The 20592-nt window shown below is 31.0% G+C and overlaps 2 protein-coding genes across 6 annotated transcripts in view; both read left to right on the forward strand.

Moving 5' to 3' along the window:
- The window catches only part of LOC120354748, a 51509-nt gene extending 34449 nt beyond the window's left edge, over positions 1 to 17060 (forward strand). For all 4 annotated transcript variants that reach the window (XM_039442224.1, XM_039442223.1, XM_039442225.1 and 1 more), the window contains 2 exons: positions 15387 to 15487; positions 16618 to 17060. In XM_039442224.1, the coding sequence (XP_039298158.1) occupies positions 15387 to 15487; positions 16618 to 16666 (150 nt within the window). In that variant the 3' untranslated portion in view covers positions 16667 to 17060. The remainder of the gene's footprint in view (positions 1 to 15386; positions 15488 to 16617) is intronic.
- Positions 7417 to 13291, forward strand: LOC111054715. Of its 2 annotated transcripts, none has more exons than XM_039442226.1 (3): positions 7417 to 8016; positions 10843 to 11002; positions 13124 to 13291. In XM_039442226.1, the coding sequence occupies exons 1-3, from the start codon at positions 7999 to 8001 to the stop codon at positions 13252 to 13254; spliced, it is 309 nt and encodes a 102-aa protein (XP_039298160.1). In that variant the 5' UTR covers positions 7417 to 7998; the 3' UTR covers positions 13255 to 13291. The 2 variants fall into 2 exon arrangements, 1 of the variants encoding a protein (XP_039298160.1); XR_002606321.2 differs by lacking the exon at positions 7417 to 8016 and adding an exon at positions 8113 to 9248.
- Positions 17061 to 20592: the final 3532 nt, after the last annotated feature.

The following is a 20592-nucleotide window of genomic DNA, read 5'->3' on the forward strand; positions in this document are numbered from 1 at the left end:
ATTTGAAAAGGGACAATTTTGAGCATAAGGCTGTTGTGCCTTTTCATAAAAGTGTAATAATTGTGCATGGCTATAAATAAATAAATAATATTTATTTGCAGTAGGAGAAGTCGTCGGGGTCATTTACAGCTTTTAATTTTTGATTTTCGTTCAATAATAATTGACATGTGAATAAATGCAATCTTATTACTTTTCACCTGTAGACCTTCCCAAAATTGATGATTTGAAGAATTTCATTTTTTATTCAATCAACAGTATCATGAAGAATTTATTCTCAAAATTTCATTATTTTATCTCTCGCCGAATTTCAAAAGATCTGTCCCAAACATTTCAAGTTTAGGCGCTCCTATCTCAAAAAGTAATAATCGGAAAAAATTTGTTTCCTGAGAAAATGGTTTTATTTTGATAACTTGATAGTACCGTACCTGTACAAATCGAAAATCTGTGAAAAATATCAACAGATGCTGGCACAGCCTTGACCATAGAATAATAGCTCAAGTTTCCTCGGTGTTAGGAAGGCCACTCACGGTATATGTACCCAGTCAGCACACCACGTATATAATACGTATTTTTTAGGTCAATCTTGGTAAACTATGTCAAGTATTTTAAAATACGTATAGTTTACATATATTATACATGAAAATTTTAAGATTAAAAACTCAATTAATTTTTTATGGAGTTGAGCTTAAATAGCTGTGTCACTGATATTTGACTGAATTGAAGTGATTTTATGGCCAATTCGTCAATAAAATGAATGTATACTAAAAGTAAATTATTTACATAAAATATACTTAACAGAATTGATATATTATTTATGTATATTGACGTAAAATATACATTCTAGTATTCAAAATAAGAACTTAATGAATTCTAGTTGTAGTTGAGCTGAAAGAATTGGGCAACTAATTTTTTTTTTAATAAAAGTGGTTTCATGGCCGCTATTTCTCAATAAATTGAATGTATACTGGAAGTAAATCATTCACATAAAATATATGTCTCAAAATTGACATATAATCTATGTAAATTCACGTAGATTATATATATGATTGATTAAAAATAAGTTCTTAATGAATTTGAATTGCAGTAAGGCTAAAACCGCTATGTTACTGATTTTTCATTGTTTCATAGCAATTTTATAGCCTATTCGTGAATGAATTGAATGTATACTGCAAGTAAACGATTTACATAAAATATACGTCTCATAATTGACATATAATCTATGTAAATTTACATAAATTATAGATATGATTATTTAAAAATAAGTTCTTGATGAATTTTAATTGTAGTAAGGGAAAAACCGCTATGTTACTGATTTTTCATTGTTTCATAGCAATTTCATAGCCTATTCGTGAATAAATTGAATGTATACTGGAAGTAAATCATTTACATATAATATACGTTTCATAATTGATATATAATCTATGTAAATTCACATAAATTATAGATATGATTATTTAAAAATGAGTTCTTGATGAATTTTAATTGTAGTAAGGGAAAAACCGCTATGTTACTGATTTTTCATTGTTTCATAGCGATTTTATTGCCTATTCATCGATAAATTGAATGTATACTGAAAGTAAATCATTTACATATAATATACGTCTTATAATTGACATATATTTTATGTAAATTCACGTGAATTATAATATATATGCTTATTTTAAAAAGAGAACTTGATGAATTGCAATTGTAGTAAGGCTAAAACCGTTGTGTTAATGATTTTTCATTATTTCATAGCGATTTTATGGCCTATTCGTCAATAAATTGAATGTTTACTGAAAGTAAATGATTTACATGGATTATACTTCCAGAATTGACCTATTATTTATGTATATTTACATACAATATACATTCAAGTATTCAAAAAAAGAACTTGATGAATTCTAGTTATAGTTGAGCAAAAAGAATTGGGCTACTGATTTTTGTTTTATTAAAAGTGATTTCATGGCCTATTTCTCAATAAATTGAATGTATACTGAAAGTAAATCATTTACATATAATATACGTTTCATAATTGACATATATTTTATGTAAATTCACGTAAATTATAGATACGATTATTTAAAAATAAGTTCTTGATGAATTTCAATTGTAATAAGGCTAAAACCGCTATGTTACTGATTTATCATTGTCTCATAGCGATTTTATGGCCTATTCATCAATAAATTGAATGTATACTGGAAGTAAATCATTTACATATAATATACGTCTTATAATTGACATATATTTTATGTAAATTCACGTGAATTATATATATGTTTATTTAAAAAAGAGAACTTGATGAATTTCAATTGTAGTAAGGCTAAAACCGTTGTGTTACGGTAATGATTTTTCATTGTTTCATAGCGATTTTATGGCCTTTTCGTCAATAAATTGAATGTATACTGAAAGTAAATGATTTACAAGGATTATACTTTCCAGAATTGACCTATTATTTATGTATATTTACGTACAATATACATTCAAGTATTCAAAAAAGAACTTGATGAATTCTAGTTATAGTTGAGCAAAAAAAATTGGGCTACTGATTCTTGTTTGATTAAAATAAGTGATTTCATAGCCTATTTCTTAATAAATTGAATGTATACTGAAAGTAAATCATTTACATATTATAAACGTCTCATAATTGACATATAATTTATGTAAATTTACATAAATTATAGATACGGTTATTTAAAAATAAGTTGTTGATGAATTTTAATTGTAGTGAGGCTAAAACCGCTATGTTTCTGATTTTTCATTGTTTCATAGCGATTTTATGGCCTATTCGTGTATAAATTGAATGTATACTGGAAGTAAACCATTTACATATAATATACGTTTCATAATTGACATATGATTGATGTAAATTCACGTGAATTATTCATATGTTTATTTAAAAAAGAGAACTTGATGAATTTTAATTGTAGTAAGGCTAAAACCGCTATGTTACTGATTTTTCATTGTTTCATAGCGATTTTATGGCCTATTCGTCAATAAATTGAATGTATACGGTACTGAAAGTAAATGATTTACAAGGATTATACTTTCCAGAATTGACCTATTATTCTTGTATATTTACGTAGAATATACGAGTACATTCAATTATTCAAAAAAGAACTTGATGAATTCTAGTTATAGTTGAGCAAAAAGAATTGGACTACTGATATTTGTTCGATTAAAAGTGATTTCATGGCCTATTTCTCAATAAATTGAATGAATACTGAAAGTAAATCATTTACATATAATTAACGTCTCATAATTGACATATAATTTATGTAATTTCACGTAAATTATAGATACGGTTATTTAAAAATAAGTTGTTGATGAATTTTAATTGTAGTGAGGCTAAAACCGCTATGTTTCTGATTTTTCATTGTTTCATAGCGATTTTATGGCCTATTCGTGTATAAATTGAATGTATACTGGAAGTAAACCATTTACATATAATATACGTTTCATAATTGACATATGATTGATGTAAATTCACGTGAATTATTCATATGTTTATTTAAAAAAGAGAACTTGATGAATTTTAATTGTAGTAAGGCTAAAACCGCTATGTTACTGATTTTTCATTGTTTCATAGCGATTTTATGGCCTATTCGTCAATAAATTGAATGTATACGGTACTGAAAGTAAATGATTTACAAGGATTATACTTTCCAGAATTGACCTATTATTCTTGTATATTTACGTAGAATATACGAGTACATTCAATTATTCAAAAAAGAACTTGATGAATTCTAGTTATAGTTGAGCAAAAAGAATTGGACTACTGATATTTGTTCGATTAAAAGTGATTTCATGGCCTATTTCTCAATAAATTGAATGAATACTGAAAGTAAATCATTTACATATAATTAACGTCTCATAATTGACATATAATTTATGTAATTTCACGTAAATTATAGATATGATTATTTAAAAAGAAATTCTTGATGAACTTCAATTGTACTAAGGCTAAAATCTCTATGTTACTGATTTTTCATTGTTTCATAGCGAATTCATGGCCTATTCGTCAATAAATTGAATGTATACAGAAAGTGAATCATTTACATATAATAAATGTCTCACAATTGACATATAATTTTTGTGAATTATAGATACGATTATTTATAATGAAATTCTTGATGAATTTTAATTGTACTGAGGCTAAAGCCGCTATGTTACTGATTTGTCATTGTTTCATAGCGATTTTATGGCCTATTCGTCAATAAATTGTATGTATACTGAAAGTGAATCTAAAAGTGAAAATGAATGACAAATCCTTAAAATTCTATTTTCAGTAACTTGCATTCAATTTCCGACATGTGTTTCAACCTCTATTGACTGTCTACCACCCTATCTTCTTCCTACCTGAATTGCCATTATTTTTAGTCTATTGATCTTTCTGCTGAAACTAAACAATTCCTTGAAAATTCCCGTCTGCTTCCTATACAAACTACATTTTGTATGTTGAAGTCTAGAGTAAACTTTGTTGTTGAGAGGTCCGAAATTTGTTAAATAGAGGTAAATAAGCAGCTAAAACTCTAAAATGTCATGGGACCAAGTAAAAATTGGTTGTGTAGAGGTTTTCGTTAACTGCAGGTTCGTTATAGAGAGGTTCGACTGTATAGTCTATGTTCTATGTTCATATTCTAAGTTCATAATTCTATGAGTCAGTTTACACTTTGTGTAGATTCAAAGAACAAAGAATGGAAGACAGTTGTAGAAAAGATAGTTGGAAAAGGTGGAAGAGTGAGTGAGAGGTTGTAGGCAGCGCGAGAGCAAGATGAGTGAGAGAGAAGACCAAGAAAGGAATTTGCTTGGACAATGAACTTTGCCAGATGGTCCTTGCTGAAGTGACTTTTTCTATAGCTGTTGACAAGTTGGAGAGAAATACATAGGCTACAAGAAATACATTCTTCTAAAACTCTGCACTCCTATAGCCTACACAAACTCTTCTTCCTGACTTTTTGTCTTGCCCAGCTACCATAGAACTTTATTATTATAACTTGAACGACCCAATATTATACTCCAATCCATTTATTACTATAGTCTGAACTTGAAGTTTCTTCATAGAGTCAGAGCTTGGATACATCTACAATTGAAAAATTCACGTAAATTTTTATTGATGTTGATTTATGATGGTCAACAGTTGACCATTTATCAATGGTCATATCTTATATGACCATATTTATCAATGGTCTTATCAATGACATATCTACGAGAGTATGAAACATTACAATTTCGACTATTGTACTTTGTTTCTTCAATCGAATCAAATTAACCCACAATAACATCTCAATAAAACTTAAATTAAAAATTCAATGTTTCTGTGCACAAGTGAAAGAAAGCATCATTATCATCATCGTAATCAATTCTCACTCATTTCTCCTCTCTATTCACTTCTCCCTCTTAGTGCAGGGACACACGATCCGGCGACATCGCCGTCCGGCGTTTTCGCCGGACGAAGCTTCGCCGTCCGGTTGCAAGAAGTACACAGGAAGGCATGGGGCAGAACACACGACTCCGGCGACGCCGGCGACGGCGAAAACGCCGGCCCGGCAAGAAATTGATCCGGCAATATCGCCGGGTATTCTCTACTTCGCCGTCCGGTTTTGCCGCCGGAAAGCAGTAGCAGGGCATTGTACTATATGGAGATGAACACACGACACGGCGAAAACGCCGGACAGCGTTACATTTGTAACGTTACAAATGGGTAGGGTAGGGTTACAAGGGTAGGTTACAAGGGTAGGGTTGTAAGTAGGGATGGGTATCGATACATCGATGTTCAGGTATAGCGATCTATCTCATGAGCAGCAGAAATAGAGTATAAAATGCACCATGGAACAGTCTTTTTTCTACTATTGGATGAACCCAGATGTTTCTGTTTCTGGTTTGCTTCTTCTTTCTCCTGTGGTGTAGCAGAGATATTGCAGCCAATTTCTTCCGTCTTGACAGTGTCATTTCTGAACAGCGACTGTCCTTCAGGAAGGAAATATTCATCCCCAACAATAATAATAATAATAATAATAATAGGAAATAATTGCCGCCGGGCCCGGCAAAAACGCCGGACGGCGATGTCGCCGGATCGTGTGTCCCTGCACTTACATTTATCTTATTCTCTCTTCCACCTACTCCTTCATTATCAATTATTGCACTTTTCACATATTATTTCTTTTTCTTCATCTTCATCAGAACCGGTACTTGCTCAGTTCCCCTCACTGCCACTTTTTGTTTAATTCTCTTTCTTAATTCTCTCATTTCTCTTCCTCCTCTCTCCTACTCCTAAATTTTCCCGTGATACAATAGGCTACCCATCAACTCCAAATTTAAAATAAATAATTTCATTTGAATAATCTGTTGTTCACTCTCAATTCTACCTATAGTATAGCGATCGATAAGTATGATAAGTTTAAAATAAAAATCCACCAACGCTCAATTCGAATTATGTCTATGGAAATTCTAATTAGCACAATGGATTTATTAGAAGCTTTATTCTTCTCATTCTTCCATACCTGTTGCCTCAGATACACGAGTCATTCACATTGATCAATTGCATTCATTGCATGAATTGCATTCATCACATTGATGCGTGGATGCATTTGATTCAATGATAGTCGGTTCAGAGGCGTCAAGTCGACTTCGTGTCAACATTTATGAGCTGTTGGACTACTTTAACATTGAATCAAATGCATCTACTTGACCAAATCGACTTGACTCGTGTATGTGAGCCCTTATGGGAAAGTCACATTAAGCTAAATTCACTCGCTGCAAGTATCAGAAGTTGCGACTACCATAGGATTTTTCTATAAAAATCTCAACATCGATATGAAAAACTATAAAAAATCAATTTTTAAATTTTCCAAGTCGCAGTGTGGTATTCGCAAACTGGTGATACTCGCAGCGAGTGACTGTTTCTTTTCTTGCAGAATTTTTCCCAACTAAAATAAAATTCACCTGAGAGAACATTCTCATCTTGGCAAAAGATTTGCGGAAAATAGCCTGGCGTGTAATTATTTCATGAACTGATTTTTTACAAAACGTTATTTCAAATATTGACATCAAAGAAAATTTCGTTTATTTTAGGCATGAGAGTAGTATTAGGTATAATCACGAATATTTCAGAAAACTTCAAAATTACTTATACAATACTATTCATAATTAGTTAATTAATATTACTTAAATGGCAGAGTACAGTGTTAATTTAAATGTTATTATTACTTTCCTTGCCCTATTACCATAGGTAAGGAAAGTATTGCTTTCCGAAAAAAATTAAGGTATCCCTATTTCTAAATTTCTATACGTTTCGAGGTCCCCTGAGTCAAAAAAGTGGTTTTTGGGTATTGGTCTGTGTGTGTGTGTGTGTGTGTGTGTGTGTGTGTGTGTGTGTGTGTGTGTGTGTGTGTGGTGTGTGTGTGTGTGTTGTGTGTGTGTGTGTGTGTGTGTGTATGAGTGTATGTGCATCTGTGTACACGATATCTCATCTCCCAATTAACGGAATGACTTGAAATTTAGAACTATATTACTATATTTGGAACTATATAGATACTATTTGTATCTATATACTTGTATGTTAATAATAGAGGTACAAAATTGAACTGTATGTCGAATTGTCCTATTTGTAATATTCGTGAGAGAGAAGATATAGAACATTTCTTAGTACGCTGTCCAATGTATAACTCTATTCGTTCCTACTTTCTTGGCGAATTCATCCAAAATGTTGTGTCAGATGCCGACAAAGTAATGGTACTTCTATCAAATTTGAGTGGGAGGAAAATAAATAGAGTATTCCTTTATCTAGTAAAAGCAATTGATATTCGCTTCTTGATTTGTAGTGTTGATACTTGAGTACGTGATTTCACAAGTGGGATTTCCTGTAACTCATATAAAATATGTGTGATGATTGCTATTGCATGCCCCAAGTAAAATAATCACATTTTGTTTTGGCTTGAAAAATTGAATGTCCATCCAAGTTTAGTGTAGTCTTATTGTATAAATCAAGTAATTCGTTCTAACTTAACTACCATCATTATGCTCATTAGAATGCCTGTAAGTTTATTCAATAGCTTGAAATCTTGTAGTTAAAATTATTAAGTAATGTACCTGTCCTAAAGTACCTGTACCAATCCAAAGTAGTACTATAATGTAATGTTAATGTTCCTGTAAATTTTGGTAATATGCTATGAAGTATTGTTTGATCTATAATTGTTATATTGCTGTGTTGTTCAAGTATTTATTTAAATTATAATTATTCCATTGATGTCTTGATTCAATATTTCATGTTATAAATTTTCAGTTATTTTCTTTTTATTCTAATTATTATGTTTCTTATGGTTCCTCATTATGACTGTAATCATCTTATTTCATTTCTTGTATATTACTCTTGATTAACGACAAGTAAGCTAAATTATTTTATTTATACTTAATTTTAATTTAACGTTGTAAATAATATTGTTTTGATCTGGCACCTGCTGAAAAACCCACGGGTTTAGCAGGACCCAACAATGTGAAAATGATTTTCTAATGAAATTCATTGATTGATTAAAACAAAAACAGTAAAATGATAGCAAGCAGTTCGTAATGGAAACCAATATTGAGTAATTTTATTTATTTCATTAAAATTATTACTAAATAAGTGGTGTTTTTCACGTGGTGTTCAAAGGGAACTATTGGCTATAGTTGTGACATTCCAGAAACTGGGAATTCCAATTGTTTAGAACTTTGTCTCTGTCTCTCTACTGCCACACTGACTCACCCTCTCTCTTTCACACACACCCTAAACTTTCTATTCTCAACATAGCGGTACCCAATCGCCATTTTCCTAACTCTCAGGTAGTAGTTTGAGGGGGTGAAGGTCTTTTTTTGAAGAAGACAACGATTTCTGGTCATTCGTTCGTCTTCACTGTTCACTCGTCTCTCCACAAAGCTTAGAATAGCATCGTGCTGATTTCTAGTTTGACTCCAGAAATTTATTGTAATAAGTGGTAGATAGGTTTCGATAGATAGACTTAGTGATAATTTTTTGAGTAAGAAATAGATTAGATAAATAGATAGGCTTCGTAATAGGTTTTTAAGTTTTGAAATAGGTTAGATAAACAGATAGGTTTAGTTATAGATTTTTGAGTTTAGTATTAGGTGACAGATAGGTTATATAGATATATAGGATAAATAAATAGGGGATTAATTAATAGGGAGTAGCTTAGGTAGTTCATATTATCGAGTTTCTGGCAGTAACGATAGCTGTTGACTGTTGTGTTTCTGCGGTGTCTGCGTCTGTTCAGGTGAGTGAGAATTACAATCATAATTGCATGTCTTGTTATTATAATGAATTCATTTATTTGATTAAATTAAGAAGAAACGGATTGTACAATTTTCATGTCTTCAGATCTTGAAAGATTTAAAACTCGAAAATTTACGTAAGAATTTCTATTATCAAGCTATTTCTATCAACAAAAACTATTAGAAAAAAGGCTCCTAATCAGATTGCGAATCAGTCTTGAATCTCAATATATTTTTTTGAGTACCGTTCAGCAACTAAGGATCGGCCCAAAAGGTTTAGCAGATTTCTCCAGAAACACTCTATCCATTGAACTAATGTTGAATTGTGACATAGTAGGCTAGTATGGAAATTCTATTTCCGAAAAATAGGCTAGCCTATCTCATTGTCATTCTATCTTTGAATGCCTTTTTCATTATAAAGATATAAATTGTTTGTTAATTGAAGGATAGAATCTCCTTTACAATTATTTTCAACGAATTATGTTTAATACAGTTACCTATTGCATGTATTACATTTTCAACATCTAGTTTATTCTCGTGAAATTTTTTAATTGTCAAGTAACAGTGCAGCAATAATAAAAAAAATCATTTTTTGAATAACCGAATAAAACCGCTATCTTGAAATTAAGGATAGGATCTCTTTTACAATATAATATTATTATTCGCAATGAATGATGTTCGATACCGTTGCATATTTTAGTTTCAACAGCTGATTGGTTTTAGTGGAACTTTCAAATTGTCCACATTGAAAACACCAGTAGAGCAATAATAATCATTATTTGATAACCGTAACCAATGTTTCTGTTCTTTTGTCAAAGATCGCTCCACATAGAACTTTGATGATTCTCATTTAAATTCATATGTTAACTTAATATTACAAATCAAAGAGTTTTATAGAGGCTTCATGCAGGTTTAATAAAAATGATAATTTCATATCCAGTCTGATGTTTTGAAAATGTATTTTTCAAAATCCCTCTGCGGATAATCAATTATTTTTCTTTTTACAATTCAAGAGAAAAATGGCCTCTCTATCTTGAATAGTTTACGAGATACTTCTGTAAACAGAATTTGATAGAATTTGTAAACAAATTGAATAACAAAATAACATTCACTAATCACCTAAAACTGTAAAATAATGATCAACTTTGAAAACTCTGATATACTTCAATTTTGAATGGTATACCATGTCATGTCAACAGATCAGATATTTTGATAAAATTGATTGAAATTTCTAATTGATTAAGGCCCGCCGCAAAGTAGACCCACGCTAATTCACGAAAAGCAACCCACGCCGTGGGATGTTTTGTAAACCATTGTTATAGGATTATTCATAATCAATCAGCTGACAAGTGGATTATTCATTGCATGTATTATCACATGTCTGGAGAAGCCTAGCAGTGGTTTACAAAACATCCCACGGCGTGGTTGCTTTTCGTGGATTAGCGTGGGTGTACTTTTCGGCGGGCCTAAGAGCCACCCAGCAACTGAGTGCATCTGCTGAAAAAATGAATGAAGGGTGAAGTAAGTCTTTTGAACCTTCTGAATAGTAATTTCTGTAATCTAAAATCCTTATCCATGACTATTTTTTTCTTGTAGGTGGTTTTCTTACAAAGGATAGGGGGAGGGAATGTGGAGGACGCGGTTCGGAGAGCACTAGTCCGACTGGTTACTAATGAAGTGGCCACAAACTTCAGCTGGGAAGGCAGGAAAGGGAAGAGGGCCTTAAACAGCCTTCTGATTATTAAAACCCTGGAGAGTAAGTGTGCTTAGTGTTTATAGTTGGCGTAACATGAGATCGGGATTAGGCTCTCCATCCAACAAATAGGCTAGCCGTGTTTTCAGATTTTGAATCCCAATCTTATGTTATGTGAACAATTATAATAGTGTGATAGCCTTTAAGTAAATAAGTAAAATCTCTGTAAGTGTTATTTTAACAAAATGTTAATAACTTAATCCTTATAGATTCTGTTAGATTGAACATAACTTATCATACACATGATGAACATATATATGTGCTTGTCAAGTCCCGTTCAATCTAATAGAATCTATAAGGATTAAGTTATTAAGTAGTTAAAAAAATTGATGTAAACGCGGCTTAAGATTCACATGGAAATGATATGCAAATCATATGTAAAGTTATTTATGGAATACAGGTCCCTACTCACTACAGGTCTGCATTTTATTGACCGAGCGAAGTGAGGTATAAGATTCAAGTCGACGGTTTGGAATTTCTCTTAATGTTTATATGTTTCGCATCTACGGCGATACGCGGTAATAGATTTTCATGAAATTTGACAGGTATGTTCGTTTTCTGATTGCGCGTCGACGTATATACAAGGTTTTTGGAAATTTTGCATTTCTAGGATAATATAAAAGAAAAAAGGAGCCTCCTGCATACGCCAATATTAGAGTAAAAATCAGACTATAGAATTATTCATCATAAATCAGCTGTCCAGTGGACTATAATACTACCCGTTCAAAAACATCGAATACGGTATCTTGAAAATGTATAGTCCATAAAGGTTGTAGACAGTTGCAGCCAGACCTGATAACAGCGCTCACACTCACATTCCGGGACGACACGTCACGGTACGATAGAACAAAAAGCTCTATGTTTTTTTAGTATTTTTTCTAGACATTTTAAATTGATAAATTATTTATTAATTTTTGAAGAAAACATAACAGGTCAATGTAACTTACTGAGCGCGAGGTCTACTGTTCACAGAACTACTAGTATAAAAGGAAAAAGGAGCCTCCTTCATATTCCTCCTCCAATATTAGAGTAAAAATCAGACTATAGAATTATTCATCATAAATCAGCTGACAAGTGATTACACAGATGTGTGGAGAACCAGTCTATTGCTGAATTTCCATAAGGTCTATAGTTTCAATCAGGTACTTGTGCGTGAGGTCTACTGTTCACAGAACTACTAGTAATTTTGAATATGAATATAAATATTTTGATTTGCCAAAACAAACATGTTCACATTAACGTATTCGGAACCAAAATGCAGACCTGTGGTAGCCTGTACACCATAAATTACTTTACATGATATAAGTCAGCTGTTGTCTTGGTGAACGTGATATTTTTGAGCTCAAAATTTATGTGTTTTTATACAATTATTTTGTAAATTTGAAGTTTGTTTTATGTTTTTACTGAAGTTTTATTATTAATCTATTTAAATTTAAAATTGTTTGTTTTATTCTGAATTGTATATTCAGATTGATGATTAAGGGCTGGTTTCCAAGCTCGGAATTTAGCTAAGTTCTAGACTTTAAACAGCTGGAGTAAGAAAATTGGCTTTCCGAAACGGGCCGTAGTCGTAGTCATTATCAAAGTCACATTATTAAATTAAATTTCAACAAACTAGAAAATTGAACCCAAAATACAATAAAGAGAAAATAGTGTAAAGTTTCAGCTATTTTTAATTATTTAGAAATGTTTAATTTCGTCTGAAAAAACGTTTTCAATTATAGAAATGAGAAAATAAAAACTGCGACTACGCCCCGTTTTGCAAAGCTAATTTTCTGACTCTAGCTGTTTAAAGTCTAGAACTTAGCTAAATTCCGAGCTTGGAAACCGGCCCTTAGTGTATAAATAATTGAAATGGACATAACCTACATAATATTTGGACAATTTCAGACGAAATTAGGAAATTGAAGAAGTTTTGGGCAATAGCCTGTTTTTCTTTTCCGACTCTGTATTGTTTACTCTATCCAATAAATAAATAAATTAATTAGGTAATTACTGATGATATTTTGCAGTAGCCACACAACAATTATAAAAACCTCTCCATTTTCATACATGTTAGAATGAATGTGCGCGATTCAATGAAAGCTGTGTATAGTAGTAACACATTGTAAAATTCTGTTTCAGAAGTTGTTGCTGCGTCGCATACAGACTTTACCAGCAAGCTGTTTGAAATACGGGTGAAGGAGTGGTTCCGGCAGTCTGGAACCAGAATTTATAATCTAAAAAAATCTACAAAAAATAATACGTTTCACTGAATTTATTATTTAAATAAATATGTATTTTCAAGCTGTATTCTACTGTTTTTTTGCTCGCCTTATTACCATATTTTCTCAAATTTCACTGGTAATGCCTGCTCATAATAGTTGTGTCCACTATCAAATTTATCATGCAATTCATTCATTAAAACAACCTTGAACCAATAACAGCTAATTATAGACTACATTTTTCTAGCATTCACTCCACTCCCTTTCATTATATATAAATATAGAGATAATGTGGAACTCTAATCTATCTAATGAAACCTATGTATCTAATGGGGAGTCTAACACCTGATCTTATCAACTACTGGTTCAAGGCTATTTTATGATATGGAATTGAATGAAAAATGTTATTGATGATACAAAACTGTGTACCTATGTAAATAAATGTTTCACACAATACATGAAATATATGTCTTTTCTGTATAGGGCTACTTGTAATATAAATAGAAATACAAATCTCAGTACCCTTTTTTGAATTATTTTATTATTATTTTAAATAATTCAAAAAAGGGTACTGAGATTTGTATTTCTATCCATGGAATAGATGTGTTTGTCAATACATAAATTAGATGTATTAGGCAACATGTATAAATGAGGTACCTTATTTAAATGAGATATTTGTATGAAATACATAAAATAGATGAAATAGTGTGACATATTTATGTATCAATCAATACATAAATTAGAGTTAGTTTTCAATACATAAAATAGATGTATAGGTCAATACATAAATTAGATTTAGTTTCCAATACATAAAATAGATGTATAGGTCAATACATATATTAGATTTCGTTTTCAATACATAAAATAGATGTATAGGCCAATACATAAAATAGACATATTATTCAATACATCAAATTTATGTATTGGACAATATGTAGATTTGATGTATTATTCAATACATAAAATAGATGTATAGGTCAATACATAAATTAGATTTAGTTTTCAATACATAAAATAGATGTATAGGCCAATACATAAAATAGACATATTATTCAATACATCAAATTTATGTATTGGACAATATGTATATTTGATGTATTATTCAATACATAAAATAGATGTATAGGTCAATACATCAAATATATATATTGGAAAACATGTTTACTATACGTATCAAGAAATACGTATACTATACGAATCAAGAAATACGTATAGTATACGTATCAAGAAATGTGTATAATATACGTATCAAGAAATACGTATAGTATACGGATCAAGAAATACGTATAGTATACGTATCAAGAAATACGTATATATACGTATCAAGAAATACGTATAGTATACCTGAAAAGTCGGGACATTTATACGTAAATGGGACGTATTCAATATCAATGTTATACGTATTATTTACTTTCATTGACATTGGCTAATACATAAATTTGACGTATTATATACGTCTGTGTGCTGACTGGGGTAGGCCTACGCATGCGCATGTGTTTTATCATCGGCGAGAATCTTATCACATAAATAAACAACCAATAACAATAAAGAGTCACTGGAAAATCACAAATTGTAATGGTAGAAAAATAATCTAACCTGAAATTAGAGCAGGGAAGGAAAAATGAACAACAAATATTATAGATACAAAAGCCCAACCTCATAAAGTTTTGCTGGAAGCATTTTACTGTGATGACGACTGTGTAGCATAGGCCCACATCTCTATAATGCATATTCAACCAGTCTTAACATAGATGAGTGAGGAATGACATTTGGCCTCTGTGCAAACAACACATAAAATGTACGGTACCGTATTGTGATAGAGAGAAGACGGGATAAGATAGGTAATGAGTTCCAAATTTCGAGCTGATCTTTCGTTAACTCAAGCTAACCGTTGACTACTGTGTAGAATTACTATTTGTAGGGGAGAACGTCTAAGAACGGCACATTATAAGAGACTACCAGCATCATAGCTGTATTATAGCTACACCAAAAACAACTACTAGGACTAGTTAACAATGAAATTTAGTACCGTTCATAAACGGCGTATGCATTGGGATAATATATTTCCTCTATGATTGTAATGTGTTGTCGTGCTATATCTTTTCTCTATGATTTGTATTGTATATGTGTTGTATTATATGAATGATTTGCATTGTATATGTGTTGTATTGTTCAATTTACAGAACCCAGGCCAGAATAAAAAGAAAAATCATGAAGCCACAAAAGTGCCTCAAAGGCTAATGGCAAAATGGCAGGCATCCATGGATGCTGCCATGAGACTTATGTAAGTACTCTCTAATTTTTTAAATGTAATTTTTAAATGTTTATCAGCTTGAGTAGAAAAAATTATTTGAAATAATTTGGATCATAAATGGCGGCCTATACCATATGGGATTTGTCTACGTATGCTATCTTTTCTCTTTGTATTCACTTACCCATAAATGATGTGAACTATAAAGTTCTATTCAAATGAAATCAAATTGATTTTCATTTTCACACAATAAACATGATATAGTACCATAATAACTAATATGAATTATTCAATGACAATGAAAACTACATGCAAAATCACATTATTGATTCTTAAGTTAATATATCACAAGCTGCTAATACCAAAATCAGTACAATAGTTGATCAGTACAATAGCGAGTTCTCCTGCCCGATGGGCTCACTATAGTGCGGTCCACGTAATAATGGCAGAGAAGAAAGATATAACAGCGTTGCTTATTCTCTGCCTTGCCACTGTGCCTTCTATAGCAGACAGCTGATACCGGTATAACTGATATAACTGTTAAATCTTAACTGTTAAATATAACTGTTAATTCTTGTTTAAAACAATCAATATTATATTTCATTCATCTAGAATAAATATTTTTCAAAGAATTTTAATTAATGAGATTAAATATTTTGCTGATTAATCGTTGTTAAAAAACGATCTGGTAACGTAATGAGCTGGAAAAGGATATCATCAGTATCTGCTTTGTCAGATAGACAAGGATAGCAATACCAATGTTGCCATTATAACTTGGACCTTAGAGATATGTATTATTCAATAAACTTCCTCTTAAATGAGAAATTTGCATGTAAAACGCTTCAAGTCAGTAATGAACTGGCTTTGAAAAACCCCATTCTATAATATTGAAGAGTGTAGAGTGATACTAGTGCCCTACAATTTCAACTTGAAATTATTATCGTTTTTCATGTTTTGTATGATATTATGTTTGACTATGTGTTACATTGATATTGAAGAAGCCTATTGCTTCTTTGTTTGTTCAATGGCGAATAAAGATTCTTATTCTTATTCTTGACACTGTAATAATATATTTGACCAACTCTTTTGCCACTGCATTAACACCTCTATATCATTATTCTTCATCAATTCATTAAATTATTTATCTATTCATTTATTCGCAGGATGCATCAATCCGACCTTCTGGATCTTCCCGACGATGGCAACTGGTAAATAATGGCTTGATTTTTTAATTGTTCTTTTTTTAAATGTGTTAGGTTATATTCATTTAGTTAATTTGAATGTTTTTCTAAAAAACCAGCCCATCCATCATCTAACAACTATTTATAATTCTTTTATCATATCTTTCTATTTTCCTTCATTTATTTTATTCATACTTTATCTATTTATTCCATTGACAATCACAAATTATTATTGCAATATAATTTATCCATTCTCATCAAAAATCAAAAATGAAAAAACAAAATTATTTATGTTCAGTTTATCCTTTTGTATTGAAACTTCTTTAAATTTGCCCTACTTTGATTTTTTTATTGACTTAAATAAACGCAGGTTGAGACATGGAGAGAAGAGTAAAAAATTGTAATATTACAATTTATTTTTAAATTCTGTTTATACAGATATGTCTTCCAATATTAAGAGCTTGCTAGAAAATGGCATTTTGCAATTAAATCACCATTAGCTATTGAGTACGACCTGATTGAATTGATGACCGACCATTTGAGCTTGAAACAACTCTGACCCATTTTTAGTTATTTATTAAATTTTTTATTCGGTTTTATTAATTTGTTTACATACAGAATTATGTGGAGGAAATCAGGTAGAAACCAGGAACTTGCCTCAACACAAGTTATACACTACAAATTTTATAAAGATATAGCAATGTAATATGAAAAACTTACCTAAAAAAAATCAATATAAAAGTTGGTGGAGGCATGGAGAGTAGAGTAAAAATTTGTAATATTACAATTCATTTTTAAATTCTGTTTATATGGATATGGCTTCCAATATTGAGAGCTTGCTAGAAAAAAGGCATCTTGCAATTAAATCCTATTGGCTATTAATTCAACCTGATTGAATACAGTATTGATGACCGACCATTTGAGCTTGTAACAAATCTGACCCATTTTATTTATTAACTTTTTTATTCTGTTTTTTTATGTAAATAAAGCGAAACTATAGCGAAGTGTTCACTCCACAATCTGTCAGCATCGCATATATTTGCAGTGTTAGGTACCCATTTAAACAATGATGATCGGTTCAGGTAAATCTTACTTAAAATGTTCTACGAATATTATAGAAAGGTGCCAAAAACGAAGAAAAAAATCCAAAAACCAAGTGGGACCCATTGTGGGACGTGGATGATTAATGTCTGCGACCGCGAGTTATTGTTCTTGGGGGAAAATATGCTCGATTGATGATTAGAATCATATAATAATTTACTGCCTTTAATAATCCCACATTCCTACCCTTAATAATACCACACAAAGAGTTATTGGAATATTTGAAACATCTAAATTTGAAAATCTACTTTGTGAGAATATTTGAATACTGAAAATTTTGTGAATTGAAAAACTAAATTTGGGAGAGGAATAGCACATTCCTCTCCCTATTATTTTGATGATGTACTAATGTAGATTATTGGTTATTGGAATATTTTAAACATCTAAATTTGAAAATCTACTTTGTGAGAATATTTGAATACTGAAAATTTTGTGAATTGAAAAACTAAATATGGGAGAGGAATAGCACATTTCTCTCCCTATTATTTTGATGATGTACTAATGTGTAGATTATTGGTTATTGGAATATTTGAAACATCTAAATTTGAAAATCTACTTTGTGAGAATATTTGAATACTGAAAATTTTGTGATTGAAAAACTAAATATGGGAGAGGAATAGCACATTTCTCTCCCTATTATTTTGATGATGTACTAATGTGTAGATTATTGGTTATTGGAATATTTGAAACATCTAAATTTGAAAATCTACTTTGTGAGAATATTTGAATACTGAAAATTTTGTGAATTGAAAAACTAAATATGGGAGAGGAATAGCACATTTCTCTCCCGATTATTTTGATGATGTACTAATGTAGATTATTGGTTATTGGAATATTTGAAACATCTAAATTTGAAAATCTACTTTGTGAGAATATTTGAATACTGAAAATTTTGTGAATTGAAAAACTAAATTTGGGAGAGGAATAGCACATTCCTCTCCCTATTATTTTGATGATGTACTTATGTACAAATGTATAATATGGGTATTTCAGGCTAGTCAGAGAATTGTTTTCATAAGTCATCTAAAAATCAAAGAGTTATTGAAATATGGATATTTCCAATAGTGATTCAAAAGGTTAGGCACAAGCCTAGAGCTCATGTAGGCATCACCCTCGGCAAAAAGTTATCATTTTCTTCAGGCACAAGCCTAGAGCTCATGTAGGCATCACCATCGGCAAAAAGTTATCATTTTCTTCAACAAGTCAACTTAAAGTTTGATCTCGTTCCTTCATGTTGAGGAGGTACCGACGATAGTCAAAAGTTAAGATTTTAGTTGATAAACCCACCCATAGATCGATTTTATTTTTGGTAATCACCCAAATCTTTTTCTAGAAAATGTTTTTTCAATAAATGGAGAGATCTGTAATGCTTCAATTTTAATAGTATCGACCTGAGGGTCCAGAAAATACCATTCTAATACTCAAGTCTTTTCTTCAAGTCCCTATAATATTTAGATGATTCAAGTTCGTTTTTAACAAAAAAATATGAAATTTGTTTTATTAAATTTTTGCAATTAGAAATACATGGGGAAAGTCCCTACTGCCAGTACCCCTAGGGTCGGGGTAATACCGGTATGTGTAAGGGTTAAGATAAAAAAATTTAAGCTACTCATTTTGTCACAAAGTATCTACAAAAAAATTAATTTAAGCTACTCATTTTGTCACAAAGTATCTACAAAAAAATTATATTGTAGCCTGTGATATGTGGAAGTCAAAAAAAATGTCACCAGACAAAATGTAAAGTTTTACTAAAAACTAAAAATGATGCTGCTTAACATACCGGCATTCCCCCATTCACCCCTACCCCAATCAATCTCAATCTCAAAATGAGTGAATGATCTTAATCTTGAATCAAATGAGTGAATGATCTTAAATGATCTCAATCTCGAATCAAAGGAGTGAATGATCTCAATCTTGAATCAATCTCAAGTGAACAAAAATGAATGCAAAGACAAGGTGGGACCATCCAAAAAAGGTCGGCATTCAAACATTCAGACTATTCACAGTTATTTCTACTGATTTTTGTAACGGTGGGAAAAAGAAAAGAAATGGTCGTTCAGGTTTTTGAAAATAACGAAACAATAAATTATTTATTACGAATTATAGGTCTGAAAAATAAAATAAAAGAAGTACAATATTATCTTACTTTACCTTAAAAAGAGTCCCTTGGCCTGCTCCTCAAGGTCCAGTTAAAGCACCCCCGATTTTAAATGAAAAAATATATAAAAAAACTCTGCCAGTTGTTTGAAGATTTTTTTAGAATTTTTTTTTTTTAAGAATTGTTTATTGATCAACAAATATAACATAATATATATGGATCGTGTCAAGTTAAAAACTACAAATAAAAAATAAATAGGCTATAATAGGTACAGTCACGCCATGAGAAAATGTCTTAAATTAGTCGCGACAATAAGTTATTCCGTACAAGCAGGCAAAACAAGGTGAGTAGTTCATTCTCATTTTAAAGTTAACATGTGTAAATTTAACATTGCAATATTTGACTATCGAGATATTCCTCTATTGTATAGAATGCGTTACGTCTCAGCAGTTCTTTTACTATTCTCTTGAATTTGCTGCTTGGAAGACTTCTAAATGTTAAGGGAAGTTTATTGAAAAGAATAACCTGCTGGTATTTATGGCTTTTATAAGTCTTGTGCAGCCTTATAGAAGGTTTTATCAAGTCAAATTTATTTCTTGTGTTGTGATCATGATTTTCTTGCTGTTTCATAAAGTTATCTTCATTTTCCTTCATGTAAATTAGATTTACATAAATATACATACTAGCAAGGGTTGGGACGCTAAGTTTCTTGAAAGCATCTCTACATGACTCGTTGAATTTGAGTCCTGCAATGCATC

The sequence above is a fragment of the Nilaparvata lugens genome, chromosome X, assembly GCF_014356525.2.
Source record: "Nilaparvata lugens isolate BPH chromosome X, ASM1435652v1, whole genome shotgun sequence".
NCBI classification, from domain to species: Eukaryota; Metazoa; Arthropoda; class Insecta; order Hemiptera; family Delphacidae; genus Nilaparvata; species Nilaparvata lugens.

What these genes read in the sequence shown, in the direction of transcription:
- LOC111054715 (XM_039442226.1), top strand. An exon ending in GATTATTAAAACCCTGGAGA is followed by an intron (nt 11,003 to 13,123) that starts GTAAGTGTGCTT and finishes ATTCTGTTTCAG; the next exon opens with AAGTTGTTGCTGCGTCGCAT.